Source organism: Gopherus flavomarginatus, chromosome 2 (genome assembly GCF_025201925.1).
Source record: "Gopherus flavomarginatus isolate rGopFla2 chromosome 2, rGopFla2.mat.asm, whole genome shotgun sequence".
Lineage (NCBI taxonomy): Eukaryota > Metazoa > Chordata > Testudines > Testudinidae > Gopherus > Gopherus flavomarginatus.
The window spans coordinates 255,602,506-255,624,891 of NC_066618.1; the positions used below are offsets into that span (position 1 = coordinate 255,602,506).

Below are 22,386 nucleotides of genomic sequence, written 5' to 3' on the forward strand. Positions count from 1 at the left end.
TTTAATGGGAGGTGCACTTGAAGGCCCCAAACTTGCAAACACATGTATGTTTATGTTCAATGGACCTACTTACATGAGTGAAGCTTAATGCGTAAGTGTTTGTAGGATCATGGTTTTAGTTTTGACATGTTCAAAAAACTGTGTATAAACAATTTTTAAAGTGTAATTTTTAGAGGCTCTCCAATATTAATCAGAGTAAGCATCAGCCTTTACACAGAATTGTAACCTCTATGGCGAAGAGAGAGGTGAGAAAGAAAAGATGAGTTTATCCTTATATTTTCTGAAGAACTTAAATACAACAAGCTCAATCCTGCAAAGACTTATGCACCTGCTTCACCTTATACATGTCTGAAACCTTTAATAGGAAAAATATGCAAAATTAAGCAGATGCATAAGTCTTTGCAGAATCAGGACCTAAATGATTTCACAAGGAATGAACAGTGTAGTGTTAATTTGAAAACTAGAATTTAGAAGGTTTTTTTTGTTTGTTTGTTTAAAATTAATGCAGAAGGGCCAGCATTTAAAATAAAATGGCAACATGCTCTTTCAAAATGCTTCACGAAATCACCGCAGAATGATTCATCTAATTCCTCAGTGGCATGGTTTGACAAAAATATAAAAATAGCTTTAAAAAATATTAATTTAAAAAAAGAAGAGAGACCATAGCCTAAATAAAAATAGTTTGTTGCTGAGAAGCTGTATTATTCACTAGCCTGTACACTCAACCTGCTTTTAAACCTCCTCAACAACAAAAAGTCCCTTACTGCTGTTATTCCTCCTAGATCAGACATGCTCAGTTCAGTCGTGCCTTAGAAGGCATAAACATCATTAAAATTCAAAGGCAGCTCTGAGGAAGAGGACGCCTCAATTGGTATTCAAGTGGTGCTTTCTCGCCCTGAATACATTATGAACTTGCAACATGCTAATATGCCATGCTATCATAAGCACCAGATGGAACAGTAGGCAGTATACGTCCCATCAAACCTCAGGAAGATGTATTAATGTTCCTGCTCTTTTTTCTTTTCTTTTTTTCCCCCTCTCTCTTTTTTTAAACTGCAGTCCTTCAGCTGTGTCCCCAGACTTGTACATTTCTTAGCAGCAGTCACCTGCTCCTAAAGCACAGTTCTCCAGGGTTGCCTCATCTTCACCAGGTGGTGCCAAACATCCTTTCAATCTATTTTTTCACATAAGGTAAAGGCCACAAGACGTGTCAGGCTGTGCTTACTGAAGGGGACCAAGTACAAAAGGTAACATCATGAGAGAAACGAAACATGAAGAAAAAAGATTTGGGGTTTAAACCTAGCACAACTGTTTTAAATTATGCATAAATAGTGCAGCATATATTTCTCCTCTGCCACTCCCAAATCAGTAATATTTGTGAATGAGGAATGGGGGGAGAGTACTTTTCTTCATAACTAAGTAAAACAGATAGGCTTGAACCAAAACCATGGAGCTGAATCCTTACTTTCTACTGTCCTCCAGAACCCTTTTGGAAAAGGCCTATAGAATTTAATAGAAAAGGATATCCGTACAATAGTTGGATTTTTTCAGCCATCCTATAGAATTTAAAAGATATCGCTACTATGTAATTTACAGGATGGGTAAAAAATACTATAGGAAGGATATTCTCTATTATGTTCTACATGTTTTGAATTCTGAATATGTGGCTGAGACCTTTACCTACTTTAAAAAAAACAAGAAGATACAAACAACTTTTAGGCCACTTTGCATCATTCATGAATTCAGTCCCAAGCAGGTTTTATCCCACAAAGACAAATATAATCTAATGTTCTCTACGTAAATACATACACACACAAAGAAAAAGTGAGGAGAAGAGGAAGATTCCCTAATTAATATCACTTGAATTTCCCCCACTCCATTATAAATTTGAAATATTATATCCCTCCTACTGAAATATGGCATTTTTACAACAGTTTTTTTTCACTGCTTTTTTCTACTACTGGGCCCTGCAAAGGATAAAATGAGGTTCTTAAGGCTAAGAACTTTAAAAAACTGAGCATTAAATAAAAAGGTTTGAACTGGCTGAAAAAAATCAGCTCTCCTAATCTGAAGGTTTAATCCCATATCAGTGATATTTTTCCCTACTTCTCCACTTTTCAAAAAGGAATCCTTTTTCAGTGAACATTTTTTCCCAGTTTCTCTTACGTTTTAGTAACTGGATCTATCAAGCTTGTCTACTACCTGTATTGCTATGTGGGTCAGAAACCTGCAGGCAGACTTGGTGCAACTAGAGACATTCCATACATGCTTTCAGTACCAGATCCTGGGCTTTGACCTTGTGCGAAACGTCATAATCTCACAGAGATCTGGCGTTCCTTCAGCCACTCATATATTCAAAAGTGGTATCGCATGCTTTTTGTCCATGTCTCCAGAATGGACTAAAACAACACAGCACACCATGCTCTCAAAATTCTCCAATGATGCACGAAGGGGTGAATGCCCTGACTCTACCTGGTGCCACTTGCGGAGCCACCCCAGAGATTCACAGATCTGCAGGACTGAGCCAAATTTGGAAACTTCACCACATGAGGCCTGCTGTGGCGACATCAACTATGGTCACTCTGGCTGACACAACTGTCCTCAGTAAACTAGGTATGTTTGATGATGATGTACAAGAAGTTCTCTATGTATACAAATCTATTATTTTCCTAACAATGTTAGCTTGCTAACAAAAGTAGTCCAATCCCCTGAGATGCTGAGCCCCTTCAGTAAGAGTTGAGGGTGCTCCTCACATTTCAAGAAGAGGTCTAGTATCCATGATTGTTGCATGACACCTTCAGACCTAGTGACTCAGCAACACAATCGATGTAGCTTTAAAAAAAATAAAATATCTGTCTTCAACAATAATATTTTAAACCAAGCAAATTTTCATCCATATTCATTAGTAATATGCACCATACTTCAGTTGCTAGAAATCCAGATTTACTCTAATCTAGGGATGAGTTAAGGATTGGGTCATTTTTCTCCCCTTCCTCTACTTACTATATTTTGTTCAAAGGTATAGCCTTATAAAGGATAATTAACCTAATTATGCAGATTTGTGCAAATAAGTCAGTGTCTGCTATCTGATATTATAAAATAATTTGTGACACCTAAACAATATTCAGTGTAATTACAATGCACTGAAATAGATGGGCTGACTCACAGACAACACCATTTGGATCAGAATTATCTGATGAATGGCCTAGTTGATGATCACATTTCATGACCATGTTTACTATTGATTGTATATATTTAAATAATAGTACTTGTGGCATTTGCATATTTAACACCATTCTATGGCAACAAATAGCAGTTACATGAAACATTTGAGCATATATCAGATTTGTAAACAATACAGATATCTAAAATCCTATAACTTATTGTAATGACAAAAAAGCTACTCAGATTTTAATTTAGCAAGCATCAATTTCTGAAGAAGACTCTCCATTGGGTCATTCATCAGGGCATGTACTCTATATCTAGTGTGGCAAGACAGCAAAAACACTTACTGCCTAAAAAAGAAAAACACTTATGACAAAACTATTAAGCATTATTGACGATTCAGAAAGTGGCACTCTTCCCACTGAGTCAGTCCTGAACTAATGCCCCAAAAAAACAAGCCTGGTGTAGACAGTGGCAAAATTTGCTAGTTTTAGAATGAAATCAAAGAGAACAGGTCAGTCTTTGCAATTCTCCTCCAAGTGGCCTAGAAAGGCGGGGATTGGGGAGAAGGAGGATAGTAGCTAGTCTTTCCTGGATCTCTGTGATTAGATAGCTACCCCATTCCCACTGTCCTATATATCTGGGAGGAAGCCATCCCACAATGCCCCACACTGACAGTTAAATACGTTCAAGTGGTCCTGGTGAAGACATGCACTGCCAACACAAGGAGCATAGTGTTGAAAATGCAAAAACAGTTTAGTTACTGCAGTGGCTATAAGTCAACATAACTTAGGTTTATTTAATTTTGTAATGAACCTCTCTCAGTCTGGGGTTCTGCTGCAAGACAAAAGCAGAATGCCAGTGGCAGCAGAAGCATTTCTGTCCTATTCCTTCTAAATATGGGAGCCATTGCCCTCCCTCCTAATGGTGCAAGAGGTTGTGTAATGGGCCATTCCATTAGCCCTGGATATTAGAGGAAGGAGTCTGGCCAGGTAGCTATTCTGAAACATATTTGGAAAAACCAGACTCGTCTGAATGCAAACCACAAGACGCACCCCAAAAGATGGTGCTAGCTAAGCAGGGAAGTTTGTAAGGCATCAAGGAAGGTCTGCTTTTGGCCAAATCTCTAAGGGTTCTGCTTCTGTGTTTGATTTCATTATGAAAGTTTCTACATTACTCTTTATAAGATTAAGTTAGGGTATGTCTACACTATGAAATTAGGTCAATTTTATAGAAGTTGATTTTTAGAAAACGATTTTATACAGTTGATTGCGTATGTCCACACTAAGCACATTAAGTCAGCAGAGTGTGTCCTCACTAGTGTGGCTAGGATTGACTTATGGAGCGGTGCACTGTGGGTAACTATCCCACAGTTCCCGCAGTCTCCACTGCCGATTGGAATTCTGGGTTAATCTCCCAATGACTGATAGGGCAAAAACATTGTCGCGGGTGGTTTTGGGTACATGTCATCAGTTGCCCCTCCCTCCGTGAAAGCAACGCCAGACACCAGGGTGATTAGAAGAGCACAGCAAGACATGCTGTGCATCAGAGAGGCTTTGAAATCCAGTTTCATGACTGGCCAGGCTTCGGTGTGACAGTTGTGTTTCTCCTTGATGCAAACCCGCCCCCTTTGTTGATTTTAATTCCCTGTAAGCCAACCACCCTCCCCACTTTGAAATAAAGTAACTATTGTTTTGAAACCATACATTCTTTCTTTATTAATTAAAAAAAATGAGACAATGGACGAGGTAGCCGGGTGGGCTGGGGGAGGAGGGAAGGATAAGGCCACATTGCTTATTGTAGCCACACTAAAAATCAACCTGTTGAATGACAGCCTTCAGTTGCTTGGGCCTGCCTCTGCAGTGGAGTGGCTGGGTGCCCAGATGCTCCCCTACCACGTTCTTGGGCATCTGGGTAAGGAGGCTATGGAACATGGGGAGAAGGATAGGCGGTTATACAGTGGATGCAGCGGGGATCTGTGCTCTTGTTGGCTTTTCTGCAGCTCCAACAGATGCTTCATCATGTCCGTTTGCTCCCTCATTAGCCTCAGCATCGCATCCTGCCTCCACTCTTCATCCTCACTTAATTCTTTCCTGGCCTCTGCCACCGAATGCCTCCATGCTTTAAGCTGTGCCCTATCAGTGTGGGAGGACTGCATGAGCTCAGAAAACATGTAATCGTGAGTGTGTTTTTTTCACCTTCTAATCTGTGATAACCCCAGGGATGGAAATGATGGGGATGGGGGAGCGTAGAAACATTCTACACTCTACAATTCTGGGAGGACTGCATAGTCACCTGTGCTGCGGAGTTCGCCACGCTGACCAAACAGGAAATGAAATTCTAAAGTTCCCGGGGCTTTTCCTATGTACTTGGTTAGTGAATCGGAGTTCAAAGTGCTGTCCAGAGCAGTCACAATGGAGCACTCTGGGATAGCTCCCGGAGGCCAAGACTGTTGATTTTGCATCTGCACTACCCCAAATTTGACTCAGCAAAATCAATTTTAGTGCTACTCCCCTCACTGGGGAAGTGTACAGAAGTCAATTTTAAGAGCCCTTTAGGTCGACGGAATGGGGTTGGTTGTGTGGACGCATTCATTTTTAAATTGACCTAACATGGCTGAATTTGACCTACCTCCATAGCGTAGACCAGGTCTTACTTTGGTTATAGAATAAATAATAATAATTGGAGATATCCTATCTCCTAGAACTGGAAGGGACTCTGAAAGGTCATTGAGTCCAGCCCCCTGCCTTCACTAGCAGGACCAAGTGCTGATTTTGCCTCAGATACCTATGTGGCCCCCTCAAGGACTGAACTCACAACTCTGGGTTTAAGCAGGCCAAAGCTCAAACCACTGAGCTATCCCTGCCTCCACCCCCCAATGTATAATAGAGAAGATAGAACTAAATGAGATGTAGATCGAAAATGGAATCAAAGACCTTCCCTCCTCAACAAAGAAGGAGACCAGTTTTTGGCAAGATAGGTGCAGATTTGATTTCACAGAGACAAGGCAGCCAAGAAGGAAAAAAAGAGACATAAAAACAACAGACCAGAAATACATAAAAAGTTAGGGGAAGAATACTTTTTTTAAAAGATTCTAAGTCCTGTAGTACCCTTTCCTCATAATCTGATCTTTTTAGTAAGAAAAAGTTGATTACAATTTGTAACAGGAACAAAATCAGATAAAGCAAAAATTTGTTCATGTATCCATTATTTCACGGATCTCAACAGAGCTTGAAAAGAGCTTTGTATCAGTTTGGCAGGCTGCAATTCTATCCAATAAAGATTTCAATGTAAATTAAGGTTAAAATCATCAGATGCTGATCTTTCTAATAAAAGTCTAACAGCAATGAGAAATACAGAAACAACTATGTCTATTGTTTTACCTGCAACATTACCAAAATTTTGGCAGCATCAGATAATATAGGAAGTGTTCTCTCAATAAAGCTCTCCAAAATATGTAAACAGCATACACTGGGAGGGTCTTGTTTCAATCAACCAAGCTTCTGACATTAGAACAAAATCTAGTTTATGTGGACTAGAAATACCTGGGTTCCATTAGACTGTCCAGATTAAAGCCACAGGGAAATTACTTCTAATGTATGTAAACAGGACAAGTTGACACTTCAGATGTTATTTTTTGACAATGTTCAGGGCTAGAGGAGGAAGAGACTCCTCAATAAATATTTGGATTATGTTCAACAGTTTAACAGGAGGGGAGGGCTAGAACTTAATGCAAAGGCATATGAATTTGTAGGCAAATTAAAATCTGAATAGCAGCTGCAGACTAGTCCATCAGTTTCTCCATTGTTCATAGTTAAGTCTATATGGCTTTGGAGAAGTTGTTCAACAGTTATCAGAGAAAAGAGACCAAAACAATGATTTATCAGAAGTGAACAGTCTGATAGCTTTTACTTGGATTTAACTACCTTAATCATGGTGAGCTGCCTGTCTCTAGAGTTCAGTAGATGGCCCTCTGTTGTAAGGCCTAATCATTCAAGGAAGATCCACAGTCCACTGCATGGTGGAAGGAAGAAGGTCCAACTAAATAAAAGTGGTCCCCCTTAATTCTGGCAGCTGAACTGCATCGCTGCTCCATGTTTCCCACTGGTTCAAAGGTTAAGAAAGGATGTATTGTGGGAAAGGAAAATCAATCAAAGGACATGAAGTCCAGAGACAATATAATCAGTTTTCTACAGCATTTTCTGAGAAGTGCAGAAATATAGTGCAAGATTTTCAAACCTATCCACATATCTTCAGCAGTCTTACCAGCCTGGACATTTAAGTTGTACCCTTTTATTTGTATAGTCATTTGCCTGTGACTATCATAAGGTGAGGCGTTCTTAGACTTTCTAGACCATGCACGTCCCCATGCATATTCTGTTTTTGAGTCAGACACAGCTATTTTTAGATCATGGTTCATTTAGGGAGTCTCTGAGAGTGTACCTCAAAACTGACTGTCTTTGGTATCTTATTATTCAAATAGATACCTAAAAGTTATAGCTTGCCAGAAACAAACAGTAACTAAATAAGAGCATCCATAACTACATACTGTGACAAACTTCCTTCTGTACCTTGGTGGGTCTTGCGCTTATGGGCAGATTTGCTCACCTCAGTGATCTTCACTACAGTCTGGGTCAACTTCTCCTGTGTCTGATCAGGAGTTGGGAGGTTTAGGGGGAACCCCAGCCCGCCCTCTACTCCGGGTTCCAGCCGAGGGCCCTGTGGATTGCAGCTGTCTATAGTGCCTCCTGTAACAGCTGCATGACAGCTACAACTCCCTGGGCTACTTCCCTATGGCCTCCTCCAAATACATTCTTTATCCTCACCACAGGACCTTCCTACTGGTATCTGATAATGCTTGTACTCCTTAGTCTTCCAGCAGGACACCCTCTCACTCTCAGCTCCTTGCACCTCTTGCTCCCAGCTCCTCACACACACTTCCTCTCCTCTGGCTCCCCCCTCCCTGACTGAAGTGAGCTCCTTTTTAAACCCAGGTGCCCTGATTAGCCTGCCTTGATTGGCTGCAGGTGTTCTAATCAGCCTGTCTGCCTTCATTGGTTCTAGCAGGTTCCTGATTACTCTAGTGCAGCCCCTGCTCTGGCCACTCAGGGAACAGAAAACTATTCACCCAGTGACCAGTCGGGTAGTCCGGCGTGGAGCGTATTGGCGCATGCCTTCCTCTGCCGCTTCCGAGAGCTCCGATACAACCGGCAGCTCTTTTACCTCCATCCGAGAGGTCTTCCGCGAGACCTCTCCGGGCTGCCGGTCTTCTACCAAGACCTCCTCCGGACCTGGAAGCTCTTTTCAACGACCAGGTCCGTGGCGGCCACCGTGGGGGTTGACCTCCTCGCGGAGCCCCTGCTACACAATCCCCAGCTTCGTGTGCAGGTGGCGGAGTCCCCCACGGTGTGCCAGAGGTTGGTCTCAGCGGGAGTCACCAGGGTCGGAGACCTCCTGGACTACGACCGGGGAGACTGGCTGGATCCCCTGACGCTAGCTCAGCGCATGGGGCTCTCCAGACCTCGTACTCCCCAGCGCGTACTTCAGGAGGTGAAGGCCGCTTTACTGCCCGCTGCTCGGGCTTACCTCGACCGGGTCCTGCGAGAGGGCACGCCCCACCCACCCTCCGCCCCAGGCCCCGTGGACATTTTTATCGGGCCCCTGCCCCGTGGACCCGATCGGCCCCCTCACCCTTTCACTGCCAGCCGGCTGCATGATCTGCAGCCGGTTTTGTTCCAGACCGCGCCACGGAAACATCTGTACTCACTCGTGCTCCATACCCTTCACTACCTCACCCTCGCGTCCCGCCCCGATACCAAATGGCGGGACCTCCTGCCGCCTCTTGAGGGTGAGGAGCCCCGGTGGGCCAGCTTGTACTCTGCCCTGGTCCCGAGGCCCGCCGGGGATATCAGTTGGCGGCTCCTTCACGGAGCCGTGAGCACGGGCGTGTACTTGGCGCGGTTCACATCTGTCCCTAGCACCTGCCCTTTCTGTGGTGAGAAGGAGACCTTGGCGCACGTTTATTTGGAGTGCGCCAGGTTGCAGCCCCTGTTCCGGCTCCTCCTGAATATTTTCCTGCGTTTTTGGTTGCACTTTTCCCCTCACCTTTTTATCTACACGCTCCCCATCCGTGGCCCCACGAAGTCGCGGGATCTCCTTCTCAACCTCCTCTTGGCCCTGGCCAAACTGACCATCTACAACACCAGGGAGAGGAGGTTGGCCAACGGGATTTCCTGCGACTGTAGGGCCTATTTCCGTTCCTCCGTCTGCTCATGCATCCGGGCAGAGTTCCTCTGGGCGGCGTCCACTGGCTCCCTTGACGCCTTCGAGGAGCAGTGGGCGTTGTCTGGGGTTCTCTGCTCGGTGTCCCCATCGGGTTCCCTTCGTTTAGCCCTATGACCTCACTCCCGATCCTGTTTTTTTTCATTAGTTGTCCCCCGTAATTATTTGGTGTCCCAGACCTGTGGGTCCTCCCCTTAGGCTGGGGGGAGGCCCTTTAGAAGTGGGCGGGCTTCGCCCACCCACCCCCACTGGATGCCAATAGGACCAGTATATTTGCCCTCTACCAGACTCCTGTAACCCACTGGCCTGGGTCTGTCTCAATACATAGTAATATTTCTAGCCTAGGGTGTTAAATAAAGTGCATCTTGACAGTGCCAAGCAAGCTGCTGGCATATAAAAATATTGTTAAAAAATAAGTAGCATTAATCTTGGCACACAGTGGCATCTTCTGAACTTTTACTAATAAAGTTTTTCCCTTATTAAAAAAAATTGGCTGTAAGGTAGACAGGTATAAAGTTTTGTGGCAAACTACTGTGTAATTAAACAGATTGGGCAAGGAAAAGCAATAAGCGTTATGTAGTATTTGTTTAGCACATATGATGTGCCTGGTACTGTACAAGACAAAGTCCATGGGCCAATGCACTTAATTTAAGAATGATAAAATAAGATACACATGTGCACAACCCTGAATTGTAAGAGCAGTCATAATGCATTTTGGATACATAGTTTTTAAATCAGGGTCATTGTAAGGAGGCGCCCTGGCTCCCCGCCGCGCCTGAGGGGGATGAGCCAGAACAGGCGCCTCAGTGGGCGGAGTCAGCACAGCCTGTCCCCGCCCCCTGGAAGTCAAGGGGCGGGACAGGAAGTATAAAAGCCCGGCCCCAGCACTCAGTTGGGTGCAGGCTGCTGGAGAGGACAGATGCTGGTGCCTGGGCTCCTGCTGGGCCGGACCTGCCCCGCGCTCACTACCCAGAGGAACGCTGGCCGGACCTGCCTCGCGCCCACTACCCGGAGGAGCGCTGCCTGGACCTGCCTCGCGCCCACTACCCAGAGGAATGCTGGCTGGACCTGCCCTGCACCCACTACCCCGAGGAGCGCTGGCTGGACTTGCCGCAGACCCGGTACCCAGAGGAACGTTGGCCTGACCTACCGTGTGCCCGATACCCCGAGGAGTGGCCTGAGCTTCCCCATGACCAGTACCCGGAGGAGCCCATCGTCTGGGACCCCCCAGATGACGCCGGCAAGGACCAGGTACCCAGAGAGGGGGAGGGTGGAAGAGGCCCGGGGGTAGCTGACCCTGGTTTGGCTCCGGAAGAGCCTGAACCCATGTCAGTGTGTTGCGGCCAGGATCCCCACTGACCGCAGCAGGTCTTGACCGCTGCTAGGGCCCTGGGCTGGAACGCAGTGGAGTGGGAGGGCCTGCGTTCCCCCTGCCACCCGTAACCGGGTGTCAGACTCCCCCTCTTCCCGCCTATTGCCACTGCTCTGCCCTGACCCAGAGGGCCAGAGCCAATTAGATGTGTGTTTGGTGCCCTGCCTGAACCAAGGGCTGGGCCCCATTGACTTTGCCACTGCTCTGCCCTGACCCAAAGGGCCAGAGCTAATTAGACTTGTGTTTGGTGCCCCGCCTGAACCAAGGGCTGGGCCCCCTTTGACTTTGTCACTGCCCCGTCCTGACCCAGAGGGCCAGAGCTAAACTAGACTTGTGTTTGGTGCCCCGCCTGAGCCAAGGGCCCAGGCTGATACTGTGTTTGCTCAGCCCCTGCTAGGGGCCTGAGCCTGAACTATTACTGCCCGGCCTGTCCAAGGGCCTGGGCTGATACTGTGTTTGCTCAGCCCCGCTAGAGGCCTGAGCCTGAACTATTGCTGCCCGGCCTGTCCAAGGGCCTGGGCTGATACTGGGTTTGCTCAGCCATGCTAGAGGTCTGAGCCTGAACTGTTGCTGCCCGCCCTGTCCAAGGGCCGGGGCCTATTGACTTTGAGAGCCCCGACCCCGGCTAGAGGGCCGGGGCTCTACCTGTTTACCGAACTTATACCCCGCTCAACACCTGCCGAGGGCTAAGCCTACCCGGACTGCGGCGCGTAAGGAGGCGCCCTGGCTCCCCGCCGCGCCTGAGGGGGACGAGCCCTGACACAACCGGCTTACAGTCATATTTTTGTGCAAGTACATGTATCTTATTTTTGGGTATGTCTCCTACTCCCATATTTTTGCCAGCAAAATATCGTGGTGGAAAGATCATTTGACTGATGTGTGTTAAGTGTTTGAGGGCCCAGGGAAGGGATGGATTTGGATTTTGGGAGGGATTATTATAAAGAGAGAGTGATTCACTGGATTTTGAAGACCATTCCGCTCAAAGAGCATGGTGTAGAAGAAGGCATAAAGACAGGAATGAGAAGAAAGTGAAGGAGGCAAGGAGGCTGGCATCATTGATGGAATGGAAGGAAATAGAGAAAAGATGGACTATAAGAATCAGGATCTGAGTAGTTACACAGAGCATTGAATACTGGAAGTTAGTTTTATGTAATATAATAAGTATGCAAGAAAGATTCTGGGAAGGGATTAGAAGCTGCAAGTGACATGGATGGATCATGGGGTAGGAAGATAATTTTAGTATCTTCATTTTGTACAGACCAGAGAGGAGAAATAAGAGACACAAGGGAGGTCACACGAGGAGGTTACAGCAGTGAAGGCAGGAGACAGTCAGGTCTTGGACATGTACTTAAGCAGCTGAAACAGAAAGGAAGCATCAATAACCCAGGAAGAGCAATTAGCCATGAATAGCATGTTAGCTTTAAAAAAGCAAAACAATTTCTCCTTCTTAAGAGATGGCATTTCAAATCTGCTTTGCAAACTAGATGAGAATGGATAAGTCCCTGTCTCAGAAACCCTGATTATTTAACCACAACATTTTTTTGATCAAAGGGGATACGCAAGTAATGACATAAGCCTTCACAGAATTTTCACCAGTTTACACTGTATCTGAATTTGAACCAAATACATTTCTTTTCCTCTCTTTCCCTAGCCTCTCTTTCAGATCAGAAAGATACATGCAATCAATTTAGATTCCTGGCCTTATTCTTTTCCCACAATTCTTTCAGCCCAAATATTGCCAGTTCAGTTTTACTTGTCAATATATAAAATGATGTAGAGGTTATTATATTCAGCTACTGAATGTATTTCCATAATGAATGGGAACCGTATGAACTGTACTCTTAATAATTGTGTCTACCACTTACAACATTTCCTTTAGAACTTCAAAAAGGCTTCCTGCCACCTTTGACTCAAACTTTGTATCCGCTTAAAAGCACAGTTAAATTTCAGCCGTTGTCTCAGAATATACATTCACATTAACGTTAAGCCAACTGGCTGGATAATTTAGGTTAATTTAGATGTGGGGGGGAGACTTTGCGATGCCATTGGGTGGTTATTCCTTGTGAAGACATTTTAAATGGTTGCGGAGATTCCTAAAGCAAGGGAGTGAGGTTATTTTATTTTAAAAAGTAGAAATAAATGCATAAATGAGAAAATGAGTTAATGAAAACATCTTCCTATGAAATCTAGACGTAAACTCAGCTCCCAAGTCAAGTTTTAATGACAACTCTCTGAAACCTTTAGGAGCAAAGGCTAAACAACTTTACTATCACAATTTGTCTGCAGTTAGCACCCAGGTTGAATCTGCTTCTATACAATAATTCATAAAAATTTGCCACTATTTTAATTATTTTACAGAAATAATGAGAATAAGTGCCAAATTATCAAGATTTGAAGCAAGAAAACAAACTCATGGCCAAATTCAGCTCTTGAATATGCATGCACAATTCCTAATGATTACAATGGGAATAAGACCTGTTTATGTCAGTGCTAAATGTGCTAAACAATTCTATATCTGAACCATAGATCAATGTTTCAAAAGTAAGATTCATGTTGAAAGTTGCAGGTCTTCAAAAGCATTAAAGGCTTAGTCTATGTGGTCCATCTTATGGCTGAGTTATCAAGTGGCATAAGTACATTTAACTGAGTCTTCCTTGATATACATGGCCATATGCCAAAAGAGTAGACTATATCAGAAAAGGAAACAGAAAGGGGTAAAAGGAAATAAATATCTCACTTTCTTCCCTCCCAGACACAAACTTTAACTTACACCTTCAAGTTCATATATGTGCAAATTACACCAATATTGGGTGTAAAGAAATCTAAATTTCTTTACTCCAATATTGGGGTCCCATCAGTTGTACATACACAACTCCAACTGACCTCTGTGTTAGAGCAATTGGGCCCCTAACTTATACATTATTATATGTATTACAGTAGTGCCCAGAGGCCTACTAAGCTCAGGGCCCTATTTAGACCTGGTCAGAAGATTTTCAACAAAACAATTGTCAGAAAATGCCAATTCAATGAAACCAAAACTTTTCCAGGGAAAGAGTCAGTTTCAATGACTTTAGTAAGATTTAGTAAGATTTTCAACAAAACAATTGTCAGAAAATGCCAATTCAATGAGGGTCAGTTTCAATGACTTTAGTAAGATCCAGGATGGAATTTCTGGTCAAGATATGCCAATGAAAGAGAAATCAATCCCTGAATGTACCAGTGGTTGCGGCACTTGCATAGAACGTGAGGGACCAAGGTTCATGTTTTCACTCTGTCTAGTTTAGGACCAAGACCTGAATCTGGGTCTCCCACATCCCCAGCAAATGCTATAACCATAGAGCTACTAGCTATCCTGGGATAGATTCTCTTTCTCTCTCATTTTTCACAACAAATTTGAAAAACATTTGTTGTTTTTTTCCGTGACATGAAAGAGAAAAATTAAAATCTCAAAAAAATTCTCTGGGCAGGAAAATCATCTTCCATCCAGCTGTTGCCTCATTGTACTAGGACGTGCACACACACAGTGAGAGACAATACCTTCCCCAAAGAGCTTACATTTTCAAATATATATATCACTCTCAATTTGGCCCTTTAGCTTGAAAGTACTAGCATCTTTATTGCAAAATAGTTTGGGGTCCTTGTTAGCTATTACTGGGGTTATGGTATCACCTACAATATGTTTGGGAAGCAACTAGCATATAGCAAGATACATTTCATGCCCCAAATGGTTCAAAATAAGAAATAGTTTTATGGAGACTTCGGAATTCATTACTACAATGAAAGAAGTGAGACACATATCAGTGCTTCAGTATGAATCCAACACATTTCCCCAAAATCATCTGGGCCTGAAGAAATGAAATGCCCAACAAATTCCCCTGGAATCTCATTGGTAGTACAATCTAAAGTGGCTAACAGTCCTTTTCAAACAAGAAAATTCTTCCTTCCTGTCACACCCAAGAATAAGATAATGACGTTACGTATGATGACTGGAACACTGGTACAAGCTTGACAATCAGATTTAAATCAATTTCCAGACATACTTTCTACAGTTGGCTGAAAACTTGTTTTGTAATACACAGAACTGTCCTAATGTAATAGCATAGCAACTGCAAGTTAAAACAAAACAAGTCAGTTAACAGACAGGAGACTTTTGCTGTATAACAACGTTTAGACGCATGTATTTAAAAACCAGGTGGATTATCCAAATGCTCAGTTACTAGGACACTAACAGTTATGTCCATGGCAATTTTGTTTCTGTTCTTTAAAAAAATCATCACTTGCAAGCACTAATGTTAAAACCAGAAAGGAAGTCTAGCACACAGTGGCTACGAATGCCAAATCAATTTTCAGCAGATAATAAAGTCCATGTTTTACAATCAGCAATGCACTGTTTTACTACCCAAAATGTAAGCTAATAATATATAGCTCTGCTAAATGGAAAATGCAGATATGTTGTTAAGAAACGGGCTGGCTGTGAGATGATGGATCATTTCTGCTGGGACCTTCTTAAAGCTATGTGCAAATGTTTTGAAAATATCACATGATGTGGCCATGTGTTAAAAATTACAGCCAGTTAAGTTCTCTGCTAAGAAAAATATGTGGGCAATTTATGAAATGCACTCCAGGATGGAGATGTCTTAAGTAAAACCAGATTCTGAAAACAAACCCATTTTTTTGAAACATGAACTTAAAAAAAAAAAAAAGTTGCAGCCACATCTGGAGAGCAGAAGTAAAGAAGGGGTGGTCTGACCTAATTCCAGGCCATCTTCTGAAAGAACAGCATTATTTCTGGGCTACAATGACTGTGATCACTGATTGTTCTTTTAAGAAAACCGTCCTGAATATTGCCATGGGCGACAATAAAGCATTTTGTAGGCCAACATCTGTACTATAAAATGACCGATAGAACTGTAAAGTTTATTACATAACGTTTGGAATAAAAACAGTTCTAAAAAACACACAGTAATCAATCCACTTCATATATGACATTTGATCTGAGCACTGTGCAACTCTACATCAGTGATTTAAAGATATATACTTTCTAGAATCCAAATAAAATGACAAAATAGTTAACAAAGTTAGTGCAAATCTCATATTTGCAGAATTATCTTTCTAAAAATATGTACCCTAAGAGTCGTGTTAGAGCCTCCAAGATCTATGAATTAATTTTATGATGAGACCCTCATTAACAACCTCTCTGATCTAATTTTTCAGACATATTAACATGAGAAGACTAGTAGACAGTCACATGTATAAGAATGTGATCTGTTTGTCTTTGAAGAGAACATTTAATTTGTGTACAAGTGTCATCACCATACAGAAACCAGAACAGATATTTGATCCATTTTATATTTTAGAAAAAACAGAAAGACCTTTGGGTGTCAGAACTATTAAAAGGATGCTTCTGAAATCAAGAATATGTTACACACACACAAACTCACACATGCACACAAAGGCAATGACATAATATCCGATTACACAAAAATACACATCTTTTTAATCTTCTGCAGATAACGTGCTTACTTCTAAAACACAATCTGCCCCAGATGGCTAATAATGCCCATTTGAAAAAAACAAAAAAACCCACAATATTAAAGGGCTAAAATGTGCTGTGAACAGATTGAGAGGTAGTTCATCATAGAGGAGAGTAAAAAAGTGCAGATGGGTGTCAAAAATAGCCAAGTGTCAGATCTGCTTAAGTATCTCCATTCTGGCACATGCTCCCAGTCACAGCTGTTAGTGTATTCTCTGTATCCAAGTGCAAAGTTTTCTAACACTCAGAGCTGACATTAAAAACACACTTCTTCCTTGCTACCACTTTAACAGAATACTGGAAATTAAAGATTTATTTAACGTTAAAGCTTAAAGAGTATTGATAAGTATATATATTTTCAGGTGTAGCTCAAGCTACTTTGATTAAAGATGCATGAAATTTTAACCAGTAGGTAGATTAAGTAATTTAAGTGCCACAGGCTTACTATGCAATAGGTTGTTCAAAAATCTCTACTTCAGTCAGTCCAGTGGGGGATTGTCCTGCTTTGATCAGGGGGTTAGACTAGATAACCTCCAGAGGTCCCTTCCAACCCTGATATTCTATGATAGCATCTTTGTTAGTGTCTCAAAAGAAAATACAGAAGGCTCAAAATTAATCATGCTGTACACTTAAATATCATAAAATATCAGATAGAGAGCCAGGATACTGTAATTTCTTACAAATATATGCAAAATACCAGTTGTATTTGATTTATATCACATGCACTTATTCAAATTAATGAATTGCCATGATATTTCTAACGAAGACCACATCCCAAGGAATATAATACATGCAAATCATATTTAAACTTTTAAAAGGGTTAAAATGACCTTTCATAGTCCTCAGTTATTATCTATGAAAATTAATTTGCCCATATTTCAACCATACAAATCCTCCTAGCCTTGCACTTTGAGCAAACAGAGTTCCACTTTCTTGTTACAATCTCAAGTCTTAGGATCAACTAACATAGTATTGGAAGAATATGACCGTGCATTAACATCCTTAAAAAAACCCATTCTTTAAACAACTGGCAATACCTACATACAACTGTGGTAGCAGCAAACTGACAGATAATGTTTCAAAATACCATCTGCGAGGTGTACAGATTCTGCGATCAAGTGCAGCTTCTCCTGCCTGTCCTACCCAAATTATCAACAAGAACCAGCCAGCTGTAGGATCTCAGTGTCCCTGTCTTTTTTAACCAGAGACATAGGCTTTTTTAAATTGGCACATGGCTCTGTTCAGACCTTACGAAAACAGCAAATACAATCCATTCTGCAATGGTCAGGCTTCTCACACAAAACACTCAAACAATTTACCCTGTATAGAAGCAATATTTTCACTGGCAACAACACTTATCAATTAGAAAAGTAGTCTAAAGATCCAAGGATAATATTTTTGTGAGGAAATTGACATACTAAGATTTCCAGTTCCACAACAGTTTCACTAATTCAGCAGAATCTGTAGGATTAATTATTATTATTATTATTATTATTATTAACGTATTTCAATTTTTGGCTGGTGACAGCTAAGAACTGTGATTTAGGGCAAGACTGAAATCATTTGTTTTCTAAATCTTCCTTCACTTCTCTAGCATAAACAGCTTTGCAAAGAGATTAATCCCAGTGTACACTCATAATCTAAAATTATATCTACACATAAAATGTTTGCAGATTACAAGATACAGCTGACAGTCATGAAAACCAGACTGAAGCTGTATTTCTTCTCACTAAAATTATACCCCCCCCCACACACCTGCACCCACAAATAGGGTGAGACTTTCTACTATTCCTATCCCCTTTCAATGTAGCATCCAATATTACTGTACATAATATCTTTGATAGTTTCCATACACAATTCCCCTTCCCCAAACATACACACTACACAATTAGTATCTACAATCTCTCTATATAAGCTTTCAAAAATCACCATGTAGAAATTATTTTTATATACAATCAAAATATAATTAGTGCTTTCCCATTTAAATAAAAAGAGCTGTAATAATTTTAACTCACCAGGCATCCTCGAATAAAATATACAACACTGTAAATGGCTCTCTCCTAAAAGCAAGCTTATTTAGGGCTCAGTGCCTCCTGTTCTGGAATGAGCACAGAAAAGCGAGGAGGGCCATCAGATCTGGCTGTGGCAGCATAGCTGGAGGCAGGATGCTAGGCGTGTGCGTTTGCCAGGCAAAGACAGATGGAGAGCTGACACTCTGTATTGCACTTGGAGCAGAAATGTGAATGATGACAGGAGCACATGTGGCCTTGAACCCAGCCCTGTCTCTTCAGGCAGAACAATGACAGGGATGTGTGTGCAAATTATCACAACCCCAGCTCCCCTCGGCTGACTCCTCTTACTCTACCTTTCACAGCAAGTTCCAGAGGACCAAAGAATAGAAAGTAAAATACAGAGTGATAAGATGAACACTGAATTATTCATTTTTTTCTATAAAAGTTAACCCTTTCTTTAACTGCAAGCAATGAAAGCAGAGCATCTATTAGAACGCGTTCTCCTCAAAAAGTGGAAAACATGTTCTTCTCATTTATTATGTTAACAGCATAATTTTGAACTCCGTAAGACCAGGGTTGTTTATTTAGTAGGAAATTCAAAATATGTAACAAGATATATTTAAAGATTTTTTCTTTTCTTTTTTCCCCTTCTTCTTATTGTGCCATTTTATCACAGTGAACAGAGTATCAAAATCATTCCCTTTGTCTGCTTCTCAGTAGTATGTGTAAAATAGAACACACTTAGAAGCAGACCACTTTTATTTTACTACAGTGCTTTTAACCCCCTGGGATTCCTGCATTGATATGCTCCAAACATTTGCAGCTTACTCTCCTTTACCTTGCATGGTGATCCATGGGGGATGAAAACAAAATCTTCCCTGTAAAGCTTTTTCAAAAGCTAAACAATCATGTCCTCCTGATTTCTGATTTTTGCACACCCCTTAAATGTTTATCCTTCACATGAATAGCATATGCCTGGCTAGGTTCAATGCACTCTTCCCTATTAAGCTTTAATGGACACCATGATACATAAAACTACAAGTCTTTGTTATAGTGCTTTATCTAAAGCTGGCTATTTTCCTCTCAGCAGTCCCTCTTTAGTCCTTTGTAAAACATCCTTGCCTCACAGGAGAAACATACGCCTGACACATGCCTTCTGTAGCACATTTAGGCTTACATAAGATTCCATGCACAAGTGAAATCTGTTTTTTCAAAATCTCTCCTCCAATTTAATACTTGCAAAACCTTCACTGTTTTAGTAACAAAAACGTTTACAGAAAATCATTAAACACATACTTTCCTTTGCCTTTTCAATGTATGTTCAAATTCCATACAGCTACCAAAAAAAAAAAAAAGACTGCATTCAGAATCTTCAGAAACTGTATTCTTTTAATACGAAAGATTCATAAAGACAAGAGTCTTTATATGTTTAATGTATGCAGACCCTTGATTTCCCTTCATATCTTCTGCCTCTACTACACAGAAACAACTGCACTTCCAGGCCTTCCTTTTCCTTCCTTTAGCTGCCACAAAGTGCTGATAAAATCTATTTTGGAACATAGAAAAATCCTAACAGCCTTTCCATCTCTGGATCCCTCTGCCCATGAATATTTACTATTAAAAAAATAAAAAAGTCTCATCTTTGAGAAATACGTCAGAAAAATAGAACTTTTAATGGCACCTAAAGCAGCACCCAAAAGCCTTCCTTCAGCTAGTGAAGCCCCAAATTCAAAATGTTGAATAACATAATTCACAGTGCTTATTCTGTTCTGTCACTAATACCATAATGCACCCCCTGTATGAGACCAATGGTTTTGTTCATCTGACTCAGAGGACAGTTGTAATGAGGTTCTGTATAATGGATTTCAATGTACTTGAGAGTCAAGGCTTTATGGGGGAAGGGAAGAAGGGGCAGTGGGGGAGTAATCAATTAATTCTGTGCCAGAGATGACTTTAAAGAACTTGGCATTATTTTTGTTTCATTTGGTGTTGTTTAAAAAACAGCCAGTCAGTATCTGTGGGTTTTAAAAATTCTGTATTCTACATGAAGGAGAAAACATTTTCACAGTTGGAAATACAACCTTTCATCAACATAGATGCAGACAGAATCAGCTTTAAAATAGAAAGTAATGTGTCAAAGGTGCAAGGCATTTTAATAACACTGAATGATATTCCATTTTAAAAGTCAGTCTTAATATCAGTACACTGTAAATCTCCAAACGATGGCTCACAAAATTGAACTTCCATATGCAGTGTGATTATGCATCTTTTCTATGTGTAAAAAGGCTTTTTAAGCTGTTATCTGACTACAGTAATTGCCATTTAAATTGATCCACGTCAACAAAACCTGGATCCCTGGAGATTCTCACCTAGAAGTCTGTTTGTGGAAGGGGCTAACAGAATGCCTGTGCATCTGAGACTACTTCAGCATTTTCTCAAGCAGCCAGCTGCATGAATAGTTTTTCCCTCTCATTATTTAATACACTGAGGCAGGCTGCAACCCATTTGGCAGTCCTCCCTGAATAAATATTCCTGGATGTTTTATTTTTCTTTTTTTAAATGCAGCCATTTAAAGATTGCTGTAAAAAATTTTGCATACTTCTAAAAATGTAATAAGGCCAAAATGTGTAACAAAGATGGACAGTAAATGCCAACATAATTCTGTAAAACGTTTTTCATTCTCTGCTTGTTTCATGCAGAAGAGAAAAAATGTGTAGAGCAATTTTTGCATATGAACAATTCTGCTCATCTTAGAATCTGGAAAATGCACAATACCAAAATGAAAGGATACAAAGAAATCGTAAGAATTAGAATTTAGAAGGACATCAATGTCAGTCAGTTTCTTTACCTTACGCTACAGCTTCTTAGCTGATACAGTGAAAACTAACACTTTACTCTGCAATCATCCAAATAGTTCACAAAATAATTTTGAATGATCTGATACCCATCTGCAAAATTAACAATTATAAGAGCTGTGCAGGTAGTTTCCAAAGCCAGATATTTACAAAAACAGATTTACACTGGACTGCAGAAAGTTCTTACTGTATTGTATTACTCAAATGAAAACCATACTCCTTTCTAAGACATTATAGTTTTAAAGTAGAGACTATCTTTTGCTTAAACCTGATTTACCAACAGTGACTAGAAGACCACTGAAATACATCTGTAGTTAATGAAAACTCTTTATTAACAACGAGGGAAGAATCTAACTCAAAGCTTTTCTGCAGGACTTCTCAACTTCCCTCTCTGCTTATAGCAGACTGTTGTGATACATTGTGACTTCACACAGTGGGTATTAAGTGAGTTAATTCAAAGGAGCTGAAACCTCATTGATCCTAATTGAAAGCAATACACCCAACCAAATAGTTTTCTACCCCATCTGCTCTGGCTTGCCACCAGCTATTCAATACAAGAGAATTAATAGTTTCAGATATTCTAACTGACCCAATAAAGGCACTCATTTAAGCAGGACTGCATTAACAAAGTGAAAAACCAAGGGCAAAATGGGTTCAAACGGAGCATTTTACTCCTAGTTGGCTTTAACAAAGCTGAATAATGCTTATTCTGACTTTTTATGTGCAAGACTTGATAAACTGAATAAGAAGGCACTCAATGATCAGTCAACGAGCATTGATGAATGGTCATTAGGACCCCCCCCAATCTCAGGGAAGGCCATTCCACAAAGTGGCACACCAGCTTGAAAGGGCGGACTCACTAATGTCCAGATTTCTCCACTTGCTTGTTCCACTTTCACTTTCAGACCACTGGCCACCAAATGAGGCTGACATATTGGAAAATAATCTTTTATGGATGAGTGATAAACAAAAATGGAGGCATTAGCCTGAGCTTTAAAATTCAAATCTGCTAGTTTTGTCAGACCCCCCCTGAAGGTTTTGATTTTCCACTCATCTGGAAGCTACTAGTGTTTTCTTAAGGCAACCCACTGACAGGACAAACCCACCTAATGTGTGAGCTGTGAGGCCGAGGGAGACTCTTTCTATATGCTTTCCCAACTTTACTGT

General features: G+C 41.4%; 1 protein-coding gene across 6 annotated transcripts in view; it reads right to left on the bottom strand.

Annotated features, from left to right (window-relative positions):
• The window catches only part of RUNX1T1 (RUNX1 partner transcriptional co-repressor 1), a 146,730-nt gene that overhangs the window by 89,827 nt on the left and 34,517 nt on the right, over positions 1 to 22,386 (bottom strand). Inside the window, exon 1 of one of the 6 annotated variants that reach the window (XM_050940945.1) lies at positions 18,368 to 18,587. The exons of the other annotated variants lie outside the window; for them this stretch is intronic. Within the exon in view, the coding sequence (XP_050796902.1) occupies positions 18,368 to 18,374 (7 nt within the window). The 5' untranslated portion in view covers positions 18,375 to 18,587. Of the gene's footprint in view, positions 1 to 18,367; positions 18,588 to 22,386 lie in introns of those variants that run through there. 6 annotated transcript variants of the gene reach the window in all.